Source organism: Muscardinus avellanarius (assembly GCF_963383645.1).
Source record: "Muscardinus avellanarius genome assembly, chromosome: 21".
Lineage (NCBI taxonomy): Eukaryota > Metazoa > Chordata > Mammalia > Rodentia > Gliridae > Muscardinus > Muscardinus avellanarius.
This window is the reverse complement of record NC_137807.1, coordinates 10933696-10955692: the sequence shown is the minus strand read 5'-3', so window position 1 is coordinate 10955692 and position 21997 is coordinate 10933696. Positions and strand designations below refer to the sequence as shown.

The 21997-nt window shown below is 50.2% G+C and overlaps 1 protein-coding gene across 1 annotated transcript in view; it reads right to left on the bottom strand.

The window, feature by feature from the left end:
* Positions 1-1864: 1864 nt before the first annotated feature.
* The window catches only part of RNFT2 (ring finger protein, transmembrane 2), a gene marked incomplete at both ends in the record, with an annotated part of 79469 nt that continues 59336 nt past the window's right edge, over positions 1865-21997 (bottom strand). The window contains 4 exons of the mRNA XM_080717438.1: positions 1865-1999; positions 8130-8231; positions 8352-8417; positions 9396-9545. Coding sequence (XP_080573564.1) covers positions 1865-1999; positions 8130-8231; positions 8352-8417; positions 9396-9545 — 453 coding nt within the window. The remainder of the gene's footprint in view (positions 2000-8129; positions 8232-8351; positions 8418-9395; positions 9546-21997) is intronic.

Below are 21997 nucleotides of genomic sequence, written 5' to 3'. Positions count from 1 at the left end.
TGCTCAGTTGCCCAAGGCTGACCTCAGATTTGCGAACCTCCTGCCTCAGCCTCCTGAGTCTGTGGGATTACAGGCACGTGGCTAACGCCGACTCTTCCTGATACCCCAAATGGGACTGCGCACCCCAGGCAGAGCCCAGGAAAGGAGCAATCGTAAGGGACCATTCTGCGGAGCCGTCACAGGTCGATTTCTGGAGCTGGTGTCAGCGTGATCTGTATCTGAAGTGTCGTGCGCCTGGACGCTGATTCTTTTATTTATTTATTTTTTCTTTTGTGGGTCTGAGGATGGAACCCAGGGGCATTCAACCTCCGAGCTACAACCCCTGCCCTATTTTTTATTCTTTATTTTGAAACAGGGTCTCACTGAGTTGCAGAGGGCCTCACTAAGTAGCTGAGGCTGTCTGCGAACCGCGATCCTCCAGTCTCAGCCTCCCGAATGCTGGGATGACAAGCGTGCGCCACCACGCCCGGCTTACACTGGTTCTTAACCAAGAGGCATCACACCGCCTCTCATGCACCTGGCGCAGCAGGTCTCAGGGGCCCACGCCAGCAGGGTGTGCACGCTAGTGCAGGCGCAGATTTTAAACCAGCCCAGGCTGCGCTGGACACACTGTCCACCCTTGCCAGTTGGTGGCCCCGGGAAAGTTCCTCCACCCAGCTCTGTGCAGTCTCCTCACCCGTCAAAGGGAGGAAGAAGAGCATCTCCATTACGGGGCTGTTGTGAAGACGACGGACGGGCCGTAGCGCATCAGGGTGCTCGCGCCAAGCATACAAGGTGTCAGTGCGCCAAGTTACTCCAGCAAGACAGAGGGGCCCAGCAGTGGTATTTTGAAAACATTTTACGGTGACTCGAATCTAAAGGTTAGCAGCAATCGCCAGGCTCCTCCCGTGTTGGTAGCACCAAGTGCCAGCAACTGGGTACTAGGTTAAACTAAGGTGAGAACTTCAGCGCCTGCAATCCTAGTACTTGACAGCCTGAGTCGGAAGGGCCGCAGGTTCGAGGCCAGCCTCAGCAACGTAGTGAGACCCTGTTTCAAAACAAAAACATGAAAAGGAATAGGGGTAGCCGGGCGTGGTGGCGCACGCTTCTAATCCCCGCGCTTGGGAGGTGGAGGGAGACAGGAGGATCGCGCAGGTTCGAAGCCAGCCGCGCTGGTTTAAGAGACCCTGTTTCCAAATAAAAATATAAAAATAGGTCTGGGAGTGTAGCCCAGAGGTAGAAGGGCTTCCAGGACCCCCAGTACCACTAAAAAAAAAAAAAAAAATGGATGGGGGTATAGCTCAGGTAGAATGCCCCTGGGCTTAATCTCTAGTACCACATAAACAAAGTAAAACAAAACAAAATCCAGGCGTGAACTTCACAGCTGGATGTGGTGGCATATACCCATAATCCCAGTACTTAGGAGGCTGAGACAGGAGGATTGCAGATTTGAGGCCAGCCTTAGTAACTTAACGAGAACTTCAGCAACTTAGACCCTGTTTCAAAATAAAAAGGGCTGGGGCTGTAGGTGAGAGGTAGAATGGCCCTGGGCTCAATCCCCAGTACCAAAAAATATATATATAAAATAATAAGAATAAATAAAATGAAAACTTCACGCATCTCAGATTCCTTGACTTGGAGGGAATCAGATGAGCCTCCTGGGGGGAGGACCAAGGCTGAGACAGGATGGCTTCCCCTGCTGGAGAGGAAATACGCACACGCTATACCGCAGATCCGGAGGAGGGTGAGGGCGGCGAGGTCGGCGCCTGCCTTCGGGGCCGGAGGCGGTGGAGGCAGGAGGCAGGACCTTGGTGCCAGAGGCTATTTTCTAGGACCCCCTGGGGTTAAACCCAGGGACACTGACACATCAGCTTCTGCGTGGACCCTAGTACACCTGGAAGTGTGCAGAGGTGGCCCCATCCTTCCAGCAGCGCAGTGTATCCACGGCAACCGAGCGGCAGAGGGGGCAGGTGCGCTCGCGGTCCAGCCACAGGCAGAGGCACTCCTCACAGAACACGTGCTGCAGGAGGAGCAAGGGGCGCGATTGAGGAGCCAGCGCCCACGGGGACACACAGCCCCCCACTCAGCTCCCGGCCCAGCAGTGGGGCGGCAGCAGAGGAAGGCAGGAGAAGGTGGGGAGGGACACTTGGGACACTTCATTGACATGGGCGTACCAGAATTGAGGTGAATTTTTAATGTTTTGATGCTAAAGATGAAACCCAGGGCCCCATGCATGCTGAGCAAGTGCTCTACACCCCCAGATCCTGGGGAGAGCGAGGAGTGAGCCCTGATGAGCCTGAGGACTCCTGGCTGGGAAGACAGGCTGTGCAAAGGCCCTGAGGCTAGGGCATGCCTGGTGTCTTGGTATCCTGCAAGGAGCATGTGGCTGAGCCAGAGGGGTAGGAGAGGGAGAGGGGGTTGGGGGGCCAGGGGTGTAGATTGTTCAGGGCCTCGTGGGCCATTGTGAGGACTCTGGCTTTTATTCTGAAAATAGTAGGGAGTCATGGCAGAGCTCTGAACAGAGGAGAGACCAGACATGGTTTGCCGTTTAGAAAGACCCGTCTGCCTACTGAATTGAGAAAAGAACAGAGGAGTGGAAAGAAAGGCAGGGAGACTGGGAAGACCAGCAGTCCCACCCATCTTGGACTCCAGTTAGACAAGAGACAAACCCCCTGCCCCTCTTTTCCTTCATCTGCAAAATGGGGACCGTGCTTCCCACACCTCGAGGATGTTTAGCTGACATCTTAAGCCACGTAGCCATGGCAACCAAAGGCAGTGTGGGCACTCTTGACTGGATCTCGGATGGAGAAAATCCCTAGTGATGAGGCTCATTTTGAGGGTCACTGGAATCATTTAAGCATATTACTGTATATTAAATAATATTTTATAATAATTAATTTATTGTACTGGGGATTGAACCCAGGGCCATCCTACCTCTAAGCTATACCCCCAGCCTTTTTTTTTTTCTTTTAGATTTTAAAACAGGGTCTAGTTAGGTTGCTGAGGTCTCACTACTTGTTGATGCTGGCCTCAAACCTGTGATTCTCCTGTTTCAGCCTCCCAAGTACTGAGGTATATCATTTTTAAATTATAGGATTATGGTTAAGGGAGAGTCTGTGTTCTTGGGAGATGCACGCAGAAATATTTAAGGGTGAAGAGTCAAGAAGTCTGCAATACGCTCCCTATTCGTTTAGGAAAAAATCATATCACGAAAAGGCAAATGGGTGTGGTGGTGCACACCTGTAATCCCAGTATGGAGAGGCAGAGACAGGAGGATCACAGGTTCGAGGTCAGCTGCAGCGATGTATTGAGGGTCTGTGCAACTTCGTGAGACCATCTCAAAATAAAAATATAAAACAGAGTTGGGGCATACTGGGGCTATAGCTCAAAAGTAGAATGTCCTTGCAGTAAAAAGAAAAAAAAAATAAAAGACTTCTGGGGGCGTAGCTCGGAGATAGAATGTCTCTGGGTTTAATCCCCAGTATGAGAGATAGAGATAGAGATAGAGAGATAGAGAGATAGAGAGATAGAGAGAGAGAGAGAGAGAGAGAGAGAGAGGAAGAGAGAGAGAAGAGAAGAATGAGGAATCTAAATGAAGAAGAGAAAGGTCTTCATACTGTCATCTCCATCCTTAGTGTAGGTTTGACATTTTTATTTATTTTTTGTGGTACTCTGGATGAAACCCAGGGGCATTCTACCTTTGAGCTACACCACCAGCCCCTATTTTTTTTTATTCTTTGTTTTTAAACAAGTTCTCACCAAATTGCAGAAGGCCTCACAAAGTAGCTGAGGCTGGCCGCAAACCTGGATCCTCCTGTTTCAGCCTCCCAAATGCTTACAAGGGCGCACCACCATGCCTGGCTTGGGTTTGCCATTTTTCAAAATAAAAAAAGTTGGGACTTTTAAATTTTGCTAGCCTCAGCAACTTAGTGAGAACCTGTTTCAACATTAAAAAATAAAAAGGGCTGGGGGTGTAGCTCGGAGGTAGAATGCCCCTGAGTTCAATCCCCAGGACCACACATACACAAAAAGAGTCAGCGAAACCCTCTGTCCTGTGCAAGGCACCTCTGCCCTCTCAGGCTCAGCCCACGGTGGCCAGAGACACCGGCGAGGTGCTGCTGGTCTTCCACCATTCCTGGTGTGGTGGTCACTCCAAGATCCGGGACAGTGGTGTCTTGTCTGACCCTGCGCAAGAATTTTCTTTTTTTTCTGGTACTGAGAATTGAACCCAGGGCATTTTACTGCTGATCTACATCCCCTGCCCTTTTTATTTGGAAACAAGGTCTTGCTAAGCTGCTGAGTGTCTCAGTAAGCTGTGGAGGGTGGCCTCGGATCCGTGATCCTCCTGTCTCACGCTCCAAAGTACTGGAATCGCAGGTGTGTGCCACCACACCTGGCTCTGCCCAGGCATTTTTAATCCAGCTGCGAGAAGACAGGGTGTACCGGGAGAGACACAGAAGAGACACATTCAGAGCGAGGCTTGGACAGACTGCAGAAAGGAAGAAAGACTTTCACCTTGACATCATGTTCAAATAATCTGTGCAACGGAGAAGGCAGTACAGATGGTTCCGCGGCGTACGTTAAGATGCTCAGCCGCGCTTGTAATTAGGGAAATGCAAATCAAACGAACGCGGAGATGGGGCTTGTCACCTGTCAGGCTGGCAAAGCTCGAAAGAGGCTTGGTAACTCTGTGTCGGTGAGTGGGAACGCGAGGGGCCCTGTCCTACTGGGCGTGTGGGCGGATGCTGTCTTTATGGAGGGCAGCTGGGCAGTAGCTATCAAAACCGTGTGCTCTCTGGCCCAGAAATTCCACCGCTAGGAATTCATCCTACCAAGAACTCGCACACATGTGAGCCCATGAGAACTAGTATTTATTCAATCCTGACCATGGGCCAGGCAGAGTTGTGGGTTTTTTTGTCGTGTGTGTGTGTGTGTGTGTGTGTGTGTGTGTGTGTGTGTGTGTTTTACTGGGGATTGGGCCTAGTGACATTCTACCTTTGAGTTATATCCTTTTTTTTTGGTGGTACTGGGGTTCCTGGAAGCCCTTCTACCTCCGGGCTACACTCCCAGACCTATTTTATATTTTTATTTGGAAACAGGGTCTCTTAAGCCAGCGCGGCTGGCTTCAAACCTGCGTGATCCTCCTGTCTCCGCCTCCCAAGCGCGGGGATTACAAGCGTGCGCCACCACGCCCGGCTCTCCTATTTTATTTTGAAATAGCGTCTCACTGAGTTGCTTAAAGCCACACTAAATTCCTGAAGCGGGCCTTGAACCTTCAATCCTCCTGTCTTAGCCTCCTAAGTATTGGGATTTCAGGAGTGTCACCACGCCTGGCTATACTTTTCAATGTTACATTTGAATTAACTCAGTGAATCTCCCCATTTCAAAATCTTTGTGACAGCAGTGCTTGTAATAACAGAAGAATATAAGCTACACATGCCTAGCAATAGAAAAATGGAGTTGGGTGTGGTGGTATAGGCCTGCAATCCCAGTTCTTGGAAGGCTGAAACAGGAGGATTGCAGGTTGGAGGACAGCCTCAGTCATTTGGAGAGGACCCGAGCAACTTAGCAAGGCCCCAGTTCAAAATAAAAAATAAGAAGGGCGGTGTAGCTCAGAGGTAGAATGCCCTTGGGTCTGATCCCCAGTACTGAGAGAGAGGGGTGGGGGGGGAGGGAATGGTTAAACAAATTGTGGTCTATACATAAAATGGCATGTTACACAGTGGTAAATAGGATAGGAGTCAATCTCTAAGTAACTTTTAATTGCAAGTTGAACAGGCAAGGTACAGACAGCTTGAGTAGAATATGCTTTTATTGATTGATTGATTGATTGATTGATTGGTGGTACTGGGGTTCCTGGAAGCCCTTCTACCTCTGGGCTACATTCCCAGACCTATTTTATACTTTTTTTTTTTTTTTTTGGAAACAGGGTCTCTTAAGCCAGCGCGGCTGGCTTTGAACCTGCGCGATCCTCCTGTCTCCGCCTCCCAACAGCGCGGGGATTACAAGCGTGCACCACCACGCCCGGCTTGTATTTTTTTATTTTGAAAGAGGGTGTCACTAAGTTGCTGGGGTTGTGAACCTGTGATCCTCCTGTCTCTGCCTCCCAAGTACTGGGATTATAGGTGCCACCACGCCTGGCTGCAATTTTTAAATACATGCTGTTTTGGAATAATTTTATTATTTATTTATTTTTTAAAAAATTTTTGCGGTACTGGGGATGGAACCCAGAGGCACTCTACCTCCGGGCTGCACCCCAGCCCTATTTTATACTTTATTTGGAAACAGGGTCTCACTGAGTTGCTGAGGGCCTCACTCAGTAGCTGAGGCTGGCTTCGAACCTGCGCGATCCTCCTGTCTCAGCCTCCCAAGCGCTGGGATGACAAGCGTGCGCCACCACGCCTGGCTCGTGGAATGATTTTAGAATTACAGAAAAGTTGCAAACACAGGACAACATTTCTGTATACCTCTCGCCCGGTTTTAGTTCTGATCTTATCTTCTTGCCCTGCTCTGGTACGTTTGTCAAAGCTGAGAAACCCATGTTAACACTTTATTACCAACTAAATCCCCAACACGCATCAGGTTTCACCGAAGTCGTCGTTTCTGATGTCCTCCCTCTGTTCTGGGATCCTAAGCAGGTCCCATATTGCATTTAGTTGTCATGTCTCCTCATGTTTGAATTTTGATTCATGTAAATAGATGATCAACTTAAAAAGAAACAAATAGGCCGGGCGCGGTGGGCACGCTTGTCATCCCCGCGCTTGGGAGGCGGAGACAGGAGGATCGCGCAGGTTCGGAGCCAGCCGCGCTGGCGGAAGAGACCCTGTTTCCAAATAAAAAAAATGTAAAATAGGTCTGGGAGTGTAGCCCGGAGGTAGAAGGGCTTCCAGGAACCCCAGTACCACCAATAAACAAACAAATAAATAAAGTAAAAGAAACAAACAAAAGAAACAAATTAAAAATGAAAGGGAAAACAAACTCCTCTAAAAATCTCACACAGCAATAGCACCAACGACAACAAAAAAACGGTGTTTACGGATGCTAGATGAGGACCCCGTCTCCCGTCCCACCTTCGGGGGCGGCAGGGTGGACGACCATCTGCCTTTCCATTTTTGCTGGGATAAGTCTCCAGGCTTATCCCTCCTCCAGAGAGCCACCCAGCCTGGAACGCATCGCTCTGCCCAGATGCCCTGGGATGCTGCGTGAATTTCTCGTACACATCGCTTACCCCGCCCGCCCCGCTTCATGGTTATTTATGTATGTGTCTCTCTCCCCAGGGAGACCGTGCGCTTCCAGAGGAGAGGACAGATCTGCCTGCCCTCTGTCTCTCCTCTTTGGCGTCTGGTAGGATGCTCTGACCCAGTGCACATTTGCTGAGTTGACACCTTGCCCCTGATGTCAGGAGGAGGAGGACGGACCCACTTAGGGCATTAAAAGCGACTGGCCAGCATTTGACCACCATGGCTTTGTGGTCCTCAACTACTAATGCAAAGAAGTGGCCATAACAACTCTACTGGTAATTATCAGTCCAGTACTAACAATGCTATGGCTGAATAATTCACATTTAGTTCTTTCACTCTGTCAAGTATAATGATTTTTATTAATAGTATTAGTAATATTATTACTTTTTATGGTACTATGGGTGGAACCCAGGGATATTCTGCCTCTGAGCTACACCCTCAGCCCTATTTTGTTATTTCTTTAATTAGGAAACAGGGTCTTGTTAAGCTGCAGATTGCCTTGCTATGTTGTCTCGGCCTCCCAGGTACTGGGATTATAAGCGTGTGCCGCCGTGCCCAGAGATTATGCCCATTTTACACAGGATGGAGGGAGATACAGTAACCCATAGTGGGGAGGTTGCTGAGAACACTGCCGAGATTCATTCTCGGGCTATTCTGACATTACACCGTACTAAATCTGGTATTTCTCCATTGAAGTCATAATCCTGAGGCTCAGAGAGAAGACACAGCCTATCCAAGGCAAACCGGCTACCAGGATGCAAAGTCAAGATTCCAATCTGGGCCTGGCTGACTCTAGTCTTGACCAGATGGGCCCCAAAGACCCAGGCTAGAGCCCTGAGGTTTGGGACAGGTTTTTCCAAAGGCCAGGGCCTTGCTGTGCCCAGCCTCAGTCCCCGGCACCCCACTCACCTGACACAGGAGGATCAGCGGTTCTTGGAACTCGGCCTGGCAGATGGCGCAGATATCGCCGGCTTCCGTGCACTGCTGCCCGGTGGCTCGGACCCCGTAATTCTGTTTGGGAGAGGGAGAGACAGACACTGCCGTGGACCTTTGTGGGAGCGATGAGCGCGGGAGCAGTGTGAGGTCTCCGGGATAAGTGGCTTTAGTTAGGACCTCCCAACACCAACTCACCTGAGAGGTGCAGAGAAGCTTCAGGGCTTTCCTGAGGCCACCCACGCGGCCACAGATGTCAAAGGACTGGAAGGAGAGCGAGACCACAGGTGAAATGGGTGCAAGAGTTGCTTGGTTCTCGGCATCGGGTATCAACACTCCCCTGCTACTTAGGCCACTATGGAAAATAAATGGCGTGCCTGCTGCCTCCAATACCCAGGCCTGGGGCAGGCATTGCTAATCGACCACAGCACCGCTCCTCTGAGCCCAGCCAGAGCCTGATAACCCTTCTCCAATCAGGACGCCCGTAAGTCACTGCCAGCCAATCAGTGGTGAGCATCAATGAGCAGGATAAGCCTCCTTGGTTGACACTGTCTGAATTGCTTGGTTAGAAGGAAAGGGAACTACCTGCATTCCCACAGGAGTTTCTAAAACCCTGGAATTGCAGACTTTGAAATGGTAAGTGTGTTTGTTTGTTTGTTTTGAGGTACTGGAGATGGAACCAAGGGCATTGTACCTCCGAGCTACACCCTCCCCCACCCACCTACTTTTCAGTCTTTTACATTTTGAAACAGGGTCTCACTGAGTTGCAAAAGGCTTCACTAAGTAGCTGAGGCTGTCCGCAAACCTTGATTCTCCCGCCTCAGCCTCCCGAATGCTGGGATTACAAGTGTGCGGCCCCATGCCCAGCTCGAAATGATTAGTTTTAGTGGTTAATTTTTTTTTTTTTTTTTTTTTTTTTTTTTACCAGTACTGGGGATGGAACCCAGTGGCGCTCTACCTCTAAGCTACATCCCCAGCCCTATTTTTCATTATTTATTTTGAAACAGGATCTCACTGAGTTGCAAAGGGCCTAAGTAGCTGACTGTCTGTGAACCATGATCCTCCTGTCGCAGCCTCCCAAGCGCTGGGATTACAAGCGTGCGCCACCACACCGGGCTTAGTGGTTAATTTTATGTTGTGAATTTTACCCCAATTTACACAGCAAAGAAATGGGCTCCGCAATGTCCCCTAGGCCTGGCCGGGGGATGCAGCCGGCTCTCCAGCCTTGGGGTGCTGTCTTACCTTGCAGAGACTGTAGAGGATGATGAGGACCCCTCCCAGGAAGTAGCTGTTGGAAGCGTCGTCCCCCATGATGTATTTGTACCACAGCTGGATGGGGACAAGCGATCGGAACAGCTGGCTGAGCTCCTCGATGACCAGATAGAACTTTCCCTGCAACCACACAAAGAGCATCAGTCATTATTAGCAGTAAAGACCCAAAGGACCACGCTGGGGGGCCCGTCTCGGCAGTAATGACATTCCAGGTCACAGGCAGGCCATTAATCAGCTCCAGAAAGCACTCAGGCCAGCTCTAATGGGGGCCCGATATGGCCAGGGAGCCCCAGCCCCTGCCCCAAGCCCTCACCAACACCCAGCAGCCCAGAAGATCAAAGCCCCAGGATCAGGTTTCAGGGAGGAAGAAACCCTAAGCTTTTGGTTGAGGGATGGAGTGCGGTCAGTCTCACTACAGCTTGGAGAAACGAATGTCAAATGTGGCGGGCCAGTTGCTGTCTCCCCACAGACCACCCTACAGCAGCAACTCAGGCATGCAGGGGACCATCCAAGGAGCCTGGCAGGAGGGCACCTGGAGCACGTAAGGCCCAGCCAGGAGGCTGGGAGGCTGAGAGTAAAGTGATACCCACTCATCCCTCAGAGCTCCGGCAGCTGCTATCTCAGATGGACACCTGGAAAAAGAACATGGCCTCCTGTGGAGGCAGATTTGCCTCTCGTCTGGCTGTGTGTTTGGAAACCTCAGTTTTATTGCCTATGGAATGGGAATTAGATTTCTCACCTGGGAGTTGAGGCAGATGAGTGGAGAGGCAGCCAGCACTGTGACTGCCTGCAGTCAAGTTCCACAGACTTTGCCCATGGACAAGTCCCTCAAACTCTCTGTGGCCTGTGCTATAAAGTGGATATGAAAATAACGCCACCCAGCCAGGCGTGGTGGCGCACGCTTGTAATCCCCGCGCTTGGGAGGCAGAGACAGGAGGATCGCGCAGGTTCGAAGCCAGCCGCGCGCGCTGGCTTAGGAGACCCTGTTTCCAAATAAAAATGTTAAAATAGGTCTGGGAGTGTAGCCCGGAGGTAGAAGGGCTTCCAGGAATCCCAGTACCACCAAAAAAAAAAAAAAAAAAAAAAAAAAAAGAAAAGAAAATAACGCCATCCTCTGTGTCTAGGAAAGGTAGACAGACACCAGGGGTGGTGGTGCACGCCTGTCATCTCAGTATTTGGAAAGCTGAGATAGGAGGGTTACAGGTTCGAGGTTAGTCTCAGCAACTTTGTGAGACCCTGGTGTTAGGTGCATGGATGCCACTATCACTTAGAACTATATTAAGATGTGAGACTTTAATGCATCACTAAAAGTATATAACAAAAAAAAACAATAAAAAAATAGGGCTGGGGGTGTAGCTTGGAGGTAGAATGTCCCTGGGTTCAATCCCAGTACCAAAAAACCAAACCAAACCAAACCAAAACAAGATAGACAAACACCTGTCTTGTGACCCTTCAATGAAACCCTGAAGCATCACTCCAAGAAAAATAGAAACATACACCCAAATGTCGGTGTATGTTCTTAGCACCTTTATTCATAAAATCCCCAAACTGGAAACGGCCCAAATGCCCACGAATGGGAGGATGGAGAAACCAATTCTGTCACAATATATACAAAAGGACAAGAGGATACTACTTAGCAATCACCATCAACAAATGGCTGAAGTCTGCAGCAATGTGGATGGATCTCAAAGGTACCATATTGAATTAAAGAAGACAGTTGTAAAAGGCTCTGTATTGGCCCAGCATGGTAGGGCACATCTGTAATCCCAGTATCTGGGAGGCTGGGGCAGAAGGACAGGAGCCAGCCTCAGCAACTCAGCAAGACCTTGTTTCAAAATTGAAAAAAAAAATAAATAAAACAGGGTTGGGAGAGTAGCTTTGTTCAATTTCTAGTACCACAAGAAAAAAAAAAAAAACACAAAGCTTATATATTGCTTAATTCTGGTTTGTATGAAGTGCAAGAATGGGCCAGAAAAACCTGGGGTGATAGAAATCAGATTGGTGGCTGTTCTTTTTTTCTCCTTTTCTGCAATCCATCCATCTTTCCATCCATCCATCCATCCATCCATCCATCCATCCATCCGCTCTTTCTTCCCTCCTTTACCTCCCGTCTTCCCTCTCCTCTTTTCATTCAAAGCACTTATTATATATTTTAAAATATTGTTTTAGTATTTGTCTAGTTATTGTTACTAGTCACTATCATTTTCGTATCTGTCTAGTTTCGTTTTGCTTCTTCCTTCCTTCCTTTTTTCCCTTCCTTCCTCCCTCCCTCCCTTCTTCCTTTCTCCTTCCTTCCTTCCTTCTCCCTTCTTTCTTCCTTCCTTCCTTCCTTCCTTTCTCTCTTTCTTTCTTTCTTTCTTTCTTTCTTTCTTTCTTTCTTTCTTTCTTTCTTTCTTTCTTTCTTCTTTCTTTCTTTCGTGGTACCAGGGATGGAACCCAGGGGCATTCTACCTCTGAGTTACACTCCCAGCCCTAATTTTTATTCTTTACTTTGAAACAGGGTCTCACTAAGTAGCTGAGGCTGTCTTTGAACCATGATCCTCCTGTCTTGGCCTCCCAAATGCTGGGGTGACAAGCGTGCACCCCCACGGCCAGCTGTACCTGTCTAGTTTCTGGTGTGTGGACTGTACACACCACGCAGAAGAAATGTTTGGCTCTGGGCACATCCTCAGCGCCGATCTCAGAAGCTCACTTAATAACCGGGACCCTCTGAAGCTGAAGATTGCGCCCTCGCTACTCATGCCAACTTCCTAGAGTTTGCTGACAGCGAAGGGGAGCCAGAACACTGCAGAGAGCACTCGACTTTAAGAGCAAGCGCCGATGTCACAGAAAATAAAATCAAGGGAGCAAGTGTCTATGTGGCACCATGCTAAAAGTAGCAATTAGCTGCTGGGGCGGGGCGGGCCACTTTGAGAAGGAGATCAAACCACCGCGGAAAACTGGGCATATCCCAGTGAAACTCTCTCTCCCTAATTAAGCAGTTTTATAATTCCAGGTTTCATAGCATGTTATTTCTCACGACCACCAAGTGGAATGTGTGGTTTTGCTGGGGTGTCAGAGGCAAGGGAAGCGATTGGAGCGGGAGCCGTCTGGCCTGCCTGTCGCCCTCCCTGCGAGAGTTGCTGGGGCACAGCGGTTCTGGGCTTGGATTCTGATGCAGGGGGCGGCGACGGGGAGTTGGGAAGGCGGCTTCTATTCTGATTCCTCGATGCCAGGATAGAAGAGGGACAAAGGGGGAACAGGAAACGCAGGAGCGGCAGAGGCTGGCTCAGGAAGGCGGTGGGGTGGAGCGAGATGCTGGGACGGGGACGCGGCAGAGAAGGGGACTTTCTGAGGACGATGTGCCTACATGGGAAAGATAATTTGAAGAATTATGGGCATGGGGAGGAAGGCAGGAGAGACCTCCTCAGGCACTTGTTAGAATGCAGACTGAGATCAAAGGCAGGCTTATTATTACTTTTTTCTGTATCAGGGTTAGTGATGAATATTTATATGGCTTGGCCAGTTTACAAGTCTCTTGCATTTACCTTCTTATCTACCGAGGTGGGCAGTTATGATGATTTAAAAATATGAGACATGGGATTCCCAGATCAGATCTGCTAAATTGGTGGATGACCTTTTAATGCCTCTGAGTCTCAGTTTCTTCACCTATTAATGGGGCTACACACACACACACACACACACACACACACACACACACACACAGTAGTATGCTGGCAAAACAGCTCTGGGGGGGAGATGCTCCTTATTTGTGTGTCTGCCAATTTCTGTGGTGTAAATACTCCCACAGGGCCAGTTTCAAGGTACCAAGGGCTTAAGGACTTCTTGAAAATTCCCTGAAAAACGTAGCCAGCTCTCATACAAGCCTCTGCATCCTGCATCCCACACACCAGGATGACTTTGAGGATTAAATAAGCTGACAAATCTAAAACTCACTTCACTGGGAGGGCGCAGAACATGATAATAGCTAGAACCGAGCCTGTGACATTCTAGGCATGTGGGCATTACGCTATCACCGCCTTATTTTACAGATTAGACAGCACAGGTTGAAAAGAAATCAGGTGTTGGCTAGGGGCGCTAGCTCAGTGGTAGAGTGTGTGCTTAGCATGCAAAGCCCTGGGTTCAATTGCCAGCAAGAGCATGCACGCGTACGCACACATACACACACATGCACACATGTGGGCACACAAAGAAAAGAAAAAGATATAGTTGGGTGTGATGGCACTTGCCTGTAATCCCAGTACTTGGGAGGCTGAAAGAGGAGGACCCTGTTTGAGGCCGGCCTTGACAACTTAGAAATGCCCTGGTTCCAAATAAAAAGTAATAGGGGCTGGAGATGTAGCTCAGTGGTAGAATGCTCCTGGGTTCAATCACCAGTACTGGGAGAAAAAAATGAAAGGAAGGAAGGAAAGGAGGAAGGAAGGGAGAACAAGTATCAAGCAGATGAAATATCTGTAACCCCAAGTCCAGGACTCAAGAGATCTGACCGCTTTCCCTTCTTTCCCCCCTTGTTTCCCCTCCTCTAGCCACCATGTGGAGAAGCCCAAGCTAGGAGGAGGACCAGGGAAGAGGCTGTGTGCAGGGACCAGCTCTGAGACCACAAGAGGAGAAGCACAAAATCCAGCAACAGTGAGGGGACACGCCTCAGATGTAGGACCTAGGCACATCTGACATTGCGATTCCTGACATTTCAGCGGAGGTACCAGACCTTGAGAGAGGAAGAGGCGTCTTGGATGGTCCAACCTCACAGCCATCATGTGGAAGAGAGATGAGCCATCCCCACCGCGCCCCGAATAACGCCTGACCCACGGGGCAAAGGGCTGTGGAAGAAGGAAGAGGAGCAGGGAGAGTGGGAGGAAGGGAGGGGAGAGAGAGAGAGAGAGAGAGAGAGAGAGAGAGAGAGAGAGAGAGAGAGAGAGGAAGAAATAAGAAGAGGAAGGGGAAAAAGAAGAGGAAAAAGGAGAAGGAAGGAGAAAGAAGGAGGAGGAGGAGTGGAGGAGAAGGAGGAGGAGGAGAAGGAGGAGGAGGAGGGGGAAGAGGGAGAGGAGGAGGAGGAGGAAGAGGGGGAAGAGGAGGACGAGAAGGAGGAAGAGGAGGAGGAGGAGAAGAAGGAGAAGGAGAAGAAAAGAGAAGAAAAAGGAGAAGAGGAGGAGGAGGAGGAGGAGGAGGACAGCAGCAGCAGCAGCAGCACCGGAGATGGAACCCAGGGCCACATCTCCAGCCCTGGGGTCTTCTACATTTTTTTTTTAAGTATAAAAGATATCCTCAGTCTAAAACGTTTGAGAACCTTTGAATTGTGTTAAGCACCCGGTACGGAGTAGGTGCTTGATAACTTCAACCGTTATTATCAGCCTTTCCCCTTCCCTCAGCTGTGAGCGTCACGAGTGCGAACATCTATATCCTCCCGCCTCTTCCCTCTGTGCCTAGTCAGTGTGCACCCCCAACCCTGTCCCTCCACATCCCTTCACCTCTTCCTCAGAGGCCTCAGTTTCAGCAGTGCGCATAGCTATCACAAACACACACAACCGCCTTCTGCTTCCCTTGCAGCTAGGCGCCCGTTCAGTTAGTAAGATAGAGCATAAGTGTCATGTACCAGCTTCAGGGAACCTTTCATTTTATTCTTCCCTCTCCTCCATCCCACAGACTGGAACTGGAATGTGAGAGCTGTTGCTTCTCACCACCATATTGGACCTGAGGGTTTCCCACCCTCAGACCGGTGAAGTTGTGAATGGAAAGGTGTCACACTCTCAAGCTTGGACTGCTTGCCTTTGGGCTCTACATCATAAATAAATAAGTTTTTAAGCTGGGTGTGGTGACACATGCTTATAATTCCAGCACTTGGCCGGGTGTGGTGGCGCACGCTTGTAATCCCCGCGTTTGGGAGGCTGAGACAGGAGGATCGCACAGGTTCAAAGCCAGCCTCAGCTATTTAGTGAGGCTCTCAGCAACCTAGTGAGACCCTGTTTCCAAATAAATTATAAAATAGGTCTGGGATGTAGCCCAGAGGTAGAAGGTCCCTGGGTTCCATCCCCAGTACAGTAGTAGTAGTAGTAGTAGTAGTAATAATGATAATGATAATAATAATAATAATAATAATAATAATAATAATAATGTAAGTCCAGTACTTGGGAGGTAAAGACAGGAGGATCACAGGCTTGAGGGCAGCCTCTGCAACATAGCAAGGCTATTTCACTGTTTCAAAATTTTTAAAAAGTAGGGCTATAGATGTCACTCAAAGGGAGGGTTCCCTTGAGTTCAATCCCCAGTATCACAACAAATAAACAAATATTTTAGAAATTTAAGCTCTAGCCAGGCGTGGTGGCGCACGCTTACAATCCCTGCGCTTGGGAGGCGGAGACAGGAGGATCGCGCAGGTTTGAAACCAGCTGTGCTGGCTTAAGAGACCCTGTTTCCAAATAAAGAAAGCATAAAATAGGTCTGGGAGTGTAGCCCGGAGGTAGAAGGGCTTCCAGGATCCCTAGTACCACCACCAAAAAAAAAAAAAAAAAAAAAAAAAAAAAAATTAAGCTCTATTATTTTGGGTTCTTTGCTGTTCCTATTGGATTCCAATCTTAACACAAAGGGTTTGGAACTCAGCAGATGATCAGCAGATGTTTATTGAGTGAACAAACAAGGGAATGGATGGGTGAGCTGGCTGCCAAAGAAGCTGTGCACGTGGAATCTGCACAGAAAGCCTGGCTTAGAAAATGATGAAGCCAGCCGGGCGTGGTGGTGCCCGCTTGTAATCCCAGTACTTGGGAGGCTGAGACTGGAGGACTGAGGTTTGCAGACAGCCTCAGCTACCTAGTGAGGCCCTCCGCAACTTAGTGAGATCTTGTTTCAAAATAGAGAATGAAAAAATAGGGCTGGGGGGCGTTGCTTGGAAGTAGAATGCCCCTGGGTTCCATCCCCAGTACTGCAATAAATAAATAAATAAATAAATAAATAAATAAATAAATAAATAAATAAAGCTAAGAGTGAGCAAGGGGGTATATCTGCCCAGTGACTGCTGAGCTGGGCACACACACAAAACCACGGTGTGGAGCTAGAAGCAGTGGCCCACGCCTAGAATCCTAGTGCTTGGGAGGATCGAAGGTTGGAGGATAGCCCCAGCAAGTAGTGAGACTCTCATCAACCTAGAGAGACCCTGTTTCACCATAAAAATAACATTTAAAAAAGGGCTAGGGGTGTAGCTTGGAGGTAGAATGTCCCTGGCTTCAATGCCCCTTCCCACATCCTGCTGTGAGAAAGACAGGCAGAAGAAAGGAGAGAAGGAAGGGCAGGTGGGAGGGAGGACGGACTGTGGCGTGGGACGCACATCTCAGCTCTGCCTCTTCCAAGGAGGGAAGACCCTGGCATGGGAATATGCGCAGAGGCGAAAGGTGGAAACCTGGGGTTTGAGTTCTGATTCTCTCACTGAGTTCCCAGAATGTGTTCCTTCGCCCGTTCATACCTCTGTTTTCTCACCGGTGATGTGGGGGTGGCGGTGGTCCCTGCTCCCTGGGGTGGGTAAGAGAATAAATGAGCGGATGAGCTGAGACTCGTGAAGTCCTGAGCCGAGACCTGGCACGTGGTGAGAACTCAGTAAGCATTAGCCGTAGCGTCCGTGGCAGTCTGGCAAGTCTAAGATAGCCCTCGGACAAACTGAATTAAGCCTGTTTAGAGAGAATGGCAGAGGCCCAAGAAGGCAGAGCAGGAGAGAATTGATTTTTTATGTTGCTGTTGATAATGTAAAAATGGTGTTAAAAGTGCGGCATATAGAGGCAGAGAGCTGGGCGTGCATTCTTTGTGGCTCTGCGAGCCCGGGCAACTTGCTTTCCCTCTTTGGGTTGCGGTTTTCTATTGGGTACGATGGAGGCATTGTCCCAGCTCTGATGCTGTGGCCCCGAAATAATTGTAAAACAACCAGCGGACCAGAGCACAGTGGCCCATGCCTATAATCCCCGTACTGCGAGGTTGAGACAGGAGGACCACAGGCTCAAGATCGGCCTCAGAGACGGCGTGGTGGCACACACCTGTAATCCCATTACTTGGGAGGTGAGACGGGAGGATGACAGGTTTGAGCACAGCCTCAGCAACATAGCAAGAGACTGTTTTATTTTTTATATTTATTTATTTATTTTGGTACTAGGGTGGAACCCAGGGGCTTTCTACCTCCGGACTATACTCCCAGACCTATTTTTTTTAATATATTTTTTATTTGGAAACAGGGTCTCACTGAGTTGCTGAGAGCCTCACTCAGTAGCTGAGGCTGGCTTCGAACCTGCGTGATCTTCCTGTCTCAGCCTCTCAAGCGTGTGGATTACAAGCGTGCGCTGCCACGCCTGGCTCAAGATACTGTTTTAAAAGAAAAAAAAAAAAAAACAGTAATAAGAGCGCTGGAGGTGTAGCTCAGAGGTAGAAGGGCCTTGGGTTCAATCCGCATTGCCACACAACACAACAAAAAACAACTGGTGGTGTTGCTTTAGGTTGTAAGTGTCAGAAAACTTACACTAAGAAGGAACTGTTTTAGGTCACAAAATTAGAAAGGCAGGCGTGGCCTTCCCGGCACACCTGGAACCCAAGCAAAGCTCTCAGCATCTCTGTTGCTGTGGTTCTATCTGCCCCTTCTCGTTCCTATCTCTCAGCTCCGGTTGTCTCTGTTTTTGTTTTTTGTGTTTTCGCGGTATGGGGGATGGAACCCAGGGGCATTCTACCTCCAAGCGACACCCGCAGCCCTATTTTTTATTCTTTATTTTGAAACAGGGGCTCACTGAGTTGCAAACGGCCTCACTGAGTAGCCGGAGGCTGCCCGCGAACCGCGATCCTCCCGTCTCAGCTTCCCAACTGCTGGGATGACCAGCGTGCGCCGCCACGCTCATCTCTGCTCCTTTTAAACCTCGTTCTTTCCCGCCCAGGACCAGGCCTTCCGCGGACCAGATGACATTGTTAATCTGACTCTGTGCGGTAGGTTACTCTGAGCACATTGCGAGGTAAACGTTACTAATACCCCTACATGACAGATGAGATGGGGCACAAAAGAGTTGGCTGACTTGCACCCGGTGACAGGTAGCAAGTGCGGGATAAAATGGCAGCCCGTAGCCAATACTCTTACAGCTCGAATTCCCACAGCAGGAGGGAATTTTCTGTCTCCCTGGATTCACCTGTCAAACTGAACTGCAAGCAGCCTGGGATGTACCCGTTGGAATCTAGCCGCCTCCCAGGAACTCAGCTCAGACACCACGTGGTCTTGGGTTTCTCTGATTGGTCAGGCCCGGTCACATGATCTCGGATGGGCGGGTCCCGTTAGGACCCTGGGATAGAGTGGGGTTCTATGGTGAAGGAGGTGTCGAGCCGAGGAGGATGGACAGACAGCCCAGCTGGACCACAGGTGGCTGCAGGACCAAGCGGCATCCGGCAATTCAAATACCTCCTTTAACCTGGGGGAAAACGCGAGGAATGCCTCCAGCCTCCTGGGCCAGCGAGGCCCCTCGGCCTGCAGTCTGTCCCCCTTGTTTCTTCTCTTGGGGCAGCTCCTTAGCCCCCACAGTCGCTGGGGACGGGCCACCCTTCCTGCTCTGGGATGGGCCAGCTGGGCTGGCCCAAGGTCCGTCTGTCAGCCCCATCCCTTTCTACTAGAGACTGAACCCAGGGGCATTCTGCCTCCCAGCTACAACCCCGGCCATTTAAAAACTATTATTATTTATTTTGAAAGAGAGTCTCACCAACTTGCTGAGAGTCTAGAGGCTGGGCTCGAACCTGCAATCTTTCTGTCTCAGCCTCCCAGTCGTGAACGCCACCTTGCCCCGCTTCTAGGCACCTTGACAAGTTTCTGCCTTCCCGGGAAGGTAGCCTGAGGGCCTGCAGGTATTGTAGGGCTGCTGGCCCTACCATCTTCAGGATGAAGCCACACTAGCATGACCCAGTGGGGCTCCTCCATCGGGGGAAGGCTGGGTGGGGCTTGGGGCTCAGAACTAACTTCAGTGTGGTTGGGGCAGGAGCAGAGGTGCTGATGGAAAGAGCTGGAGATAGGAAGGGCTGCTAGAGAGGAAGGCGGGAAGAGAGGACCAGGGACAGGGAGGGAGGTGGATCCAGAAGGGAAAGGGGCCCTGGGCAGAAGGAGAGAAGCGTTATGGTGAAGAAAATAAAGAATTAGCCAGGAACTACACGGCGAGTGCTCTTCGTGTGGGCAGTTCTAAGCAACTCCTATTTCCCAGATGAGAAGCTCAAATACAGGCAGGAGAGGGAAGAGACTACACCAGCGAGAGCAAGAGAGAAGAAATGAACCGAAATAGGAGACCCTGGCTGGCCCAGAGTTTGGCCCTGCAGGGCCTGCGGGCTGGTCCCAAACTCTGGTTACCAGAGGGGATGGATGCTGTTATCATCAGCACCAGTTAACAGGCCAGGCAGCAGCTTTAAGAGGTGAGGTATTGCAGTCCAGAGTTGTGAGACAATAGCAGAGGCAGGGTTTAAATCCTGTCTGATCTCCCATCTGGTGCTTTGAGCCACTAAGAAGAATAGAGAAAGGAATTTAGGAGTTACAGTGAGATGTGGAGGGAGAGAGAGGGAGAGAGAGAGAGAGAGGGAGGGAGGGAGGGAGGGAGGGAGAGAGAGAGAGAGAGAGAGAGGGGTAGAGGCTGGAGAGAGATGGAGAGAGGAAACTGAAAATGGCTGATAAGATTCAAAATCATGAGTACTGGGCTGGGGGTGTGGGGCAGTGGTAGAGTGCTTGCCTAGTGTGTACAAGGTCCTGGGTCCACTCCACAGCAACACACACACACACACACACACACACACACACACACACACACACACACAACAAGCAAAACCATGAGCACCCTTGGTGAGGGGTGCTGTCCAGAGGAGTAAACAAATAGGCCTATGGGCGCTGGAAATGTCATATATGCGAGGCCCAGTATAGTAGCCAGTCGTGGTCACTTGTGCCTGTTGAGCGCCTGAAATGTGACTAATTTGAGCTGAGTTGTACTGAAAATCTAAAATATACGTGGAATTTAGAGACTTCTTAGAAAAAATGAACAAAAAGGCAAAATAGCTCATTAAAATTTTAAATAGATTACATATTGAAATTGGACGCATTAGGTTAAATAAAAAAATTAAAGATGTCGCCCATTCCCTTCTTTGCTTCATGTATCTACTGGAAAATTTAAAATTGTAACTGGGCGTGGTGACGCACGTTTGTAATCCCCGCGCTTGGGAGGCTGAGACAGGAGGATGGCGCAGGTTCGAAGTCAGCCTCAGCAAGTTAGTGAGACCCCGTTTCCAAATAAAATAGAAAATAGGTCTGGGAGTGTAGCCTGGAGGTAGAAAAGCCACTGGTTCCACCCCCAGTACCACCAAAAAAAAAAAAAAAAAAGAAAGAAAATTTAAAATTCTGCAGTAAGACCAAAATTTCCTATTGGACAGATCTGTTGATACCTTAACCTGGGAGGTTACATATGTATTAATATGTTTTAATCGGAGCGCTTTACAGTATATAACGCAAAACATAAGAAGGGGAAGAAGAGCAAGCCAGGATGGACCGAGGCTGAGAGCACGGCGGGGGCGGGGCTGCCGGCCTCGCGGCGCGCGTTGCCAGGCAACGGGCGCCATGGATGACGTCACCGGCCAGCGGCGGCCATCCATCCCCCTCCGGGCGGGCCGGGCGCCCTCCTCCTCCCCCGCCCCCTCCCCCGGGCCCGATGAGATCACCGCGGCGGGCGGCCGGCTGTCCCCGCGCTCCCAACAAATCGACTCCTCGGCGAGCGCCGGCATCTCATGATCTCATGGCCCCGCGGGACGGCGCCGGCCGATGAGGTCACAGCCCCGCGCCCGGCCCGGCGGCCCCCGCGGCCCCGGCTCAGCGCACTCGCGTCTACGCTCTCGCCCCTTGGTGGAACCTTCACTCCGAGGGCCAGCAGAGACCGACCGCGCCAGCTCCCGCACGGAGAGGGCAGCATGGCCTCTGATTCTGCGTCGCCACCTCCGAGCTGCGCCCCAAACCTCTGCACCTGGGCCCCGGGTTCCTCCCGGCTGCACGGACCTCAGTGTGTCTCGGTGTCCTCCATAGCTGCTGTTCTACCTGACAAGCCCGCGGGAGCGTGTGTGCGTGTGCGATGCTAGGGATCGAACCCGGGGGCCTTCTACCTCTGAGCTACACCCCCTTTATATTTAATTTTGAAACGGGGTCTCACTAAGTTGCTGAGACTGACCTGTAACCTGTGATCCTCATGGCTCGGCCTCCCAAGTACTGGGGTTACAAGCCAGTGCCACTGTGCCTGGCTATAGAGTTGTCTGTTTTTAGGTACCGGGGTTGGAACCCAGGGACAGTTTACCTCCGACCTCCACCCCTAGCCATATTTTTTATTCTTTATTTGGAAACAGGGTCTAAGTTGCCGAGAGCCTCACTAAGTAGCTGAGGCTGGCTTCGGACCTGTGCGACCCTCCTGTCTCAGCCTCTCAAGAGCGGGGATGACAAGCGTGTGCCACCACGCCCGGTTTGAAGAGGTTTTATAAGGTCCACTTTAGAGACAAGAGTAGAGGCTCTGAGGGGGGAAGCAACTTCGCTGCAGAGCTGGGATCTGTACCCAGGTCCA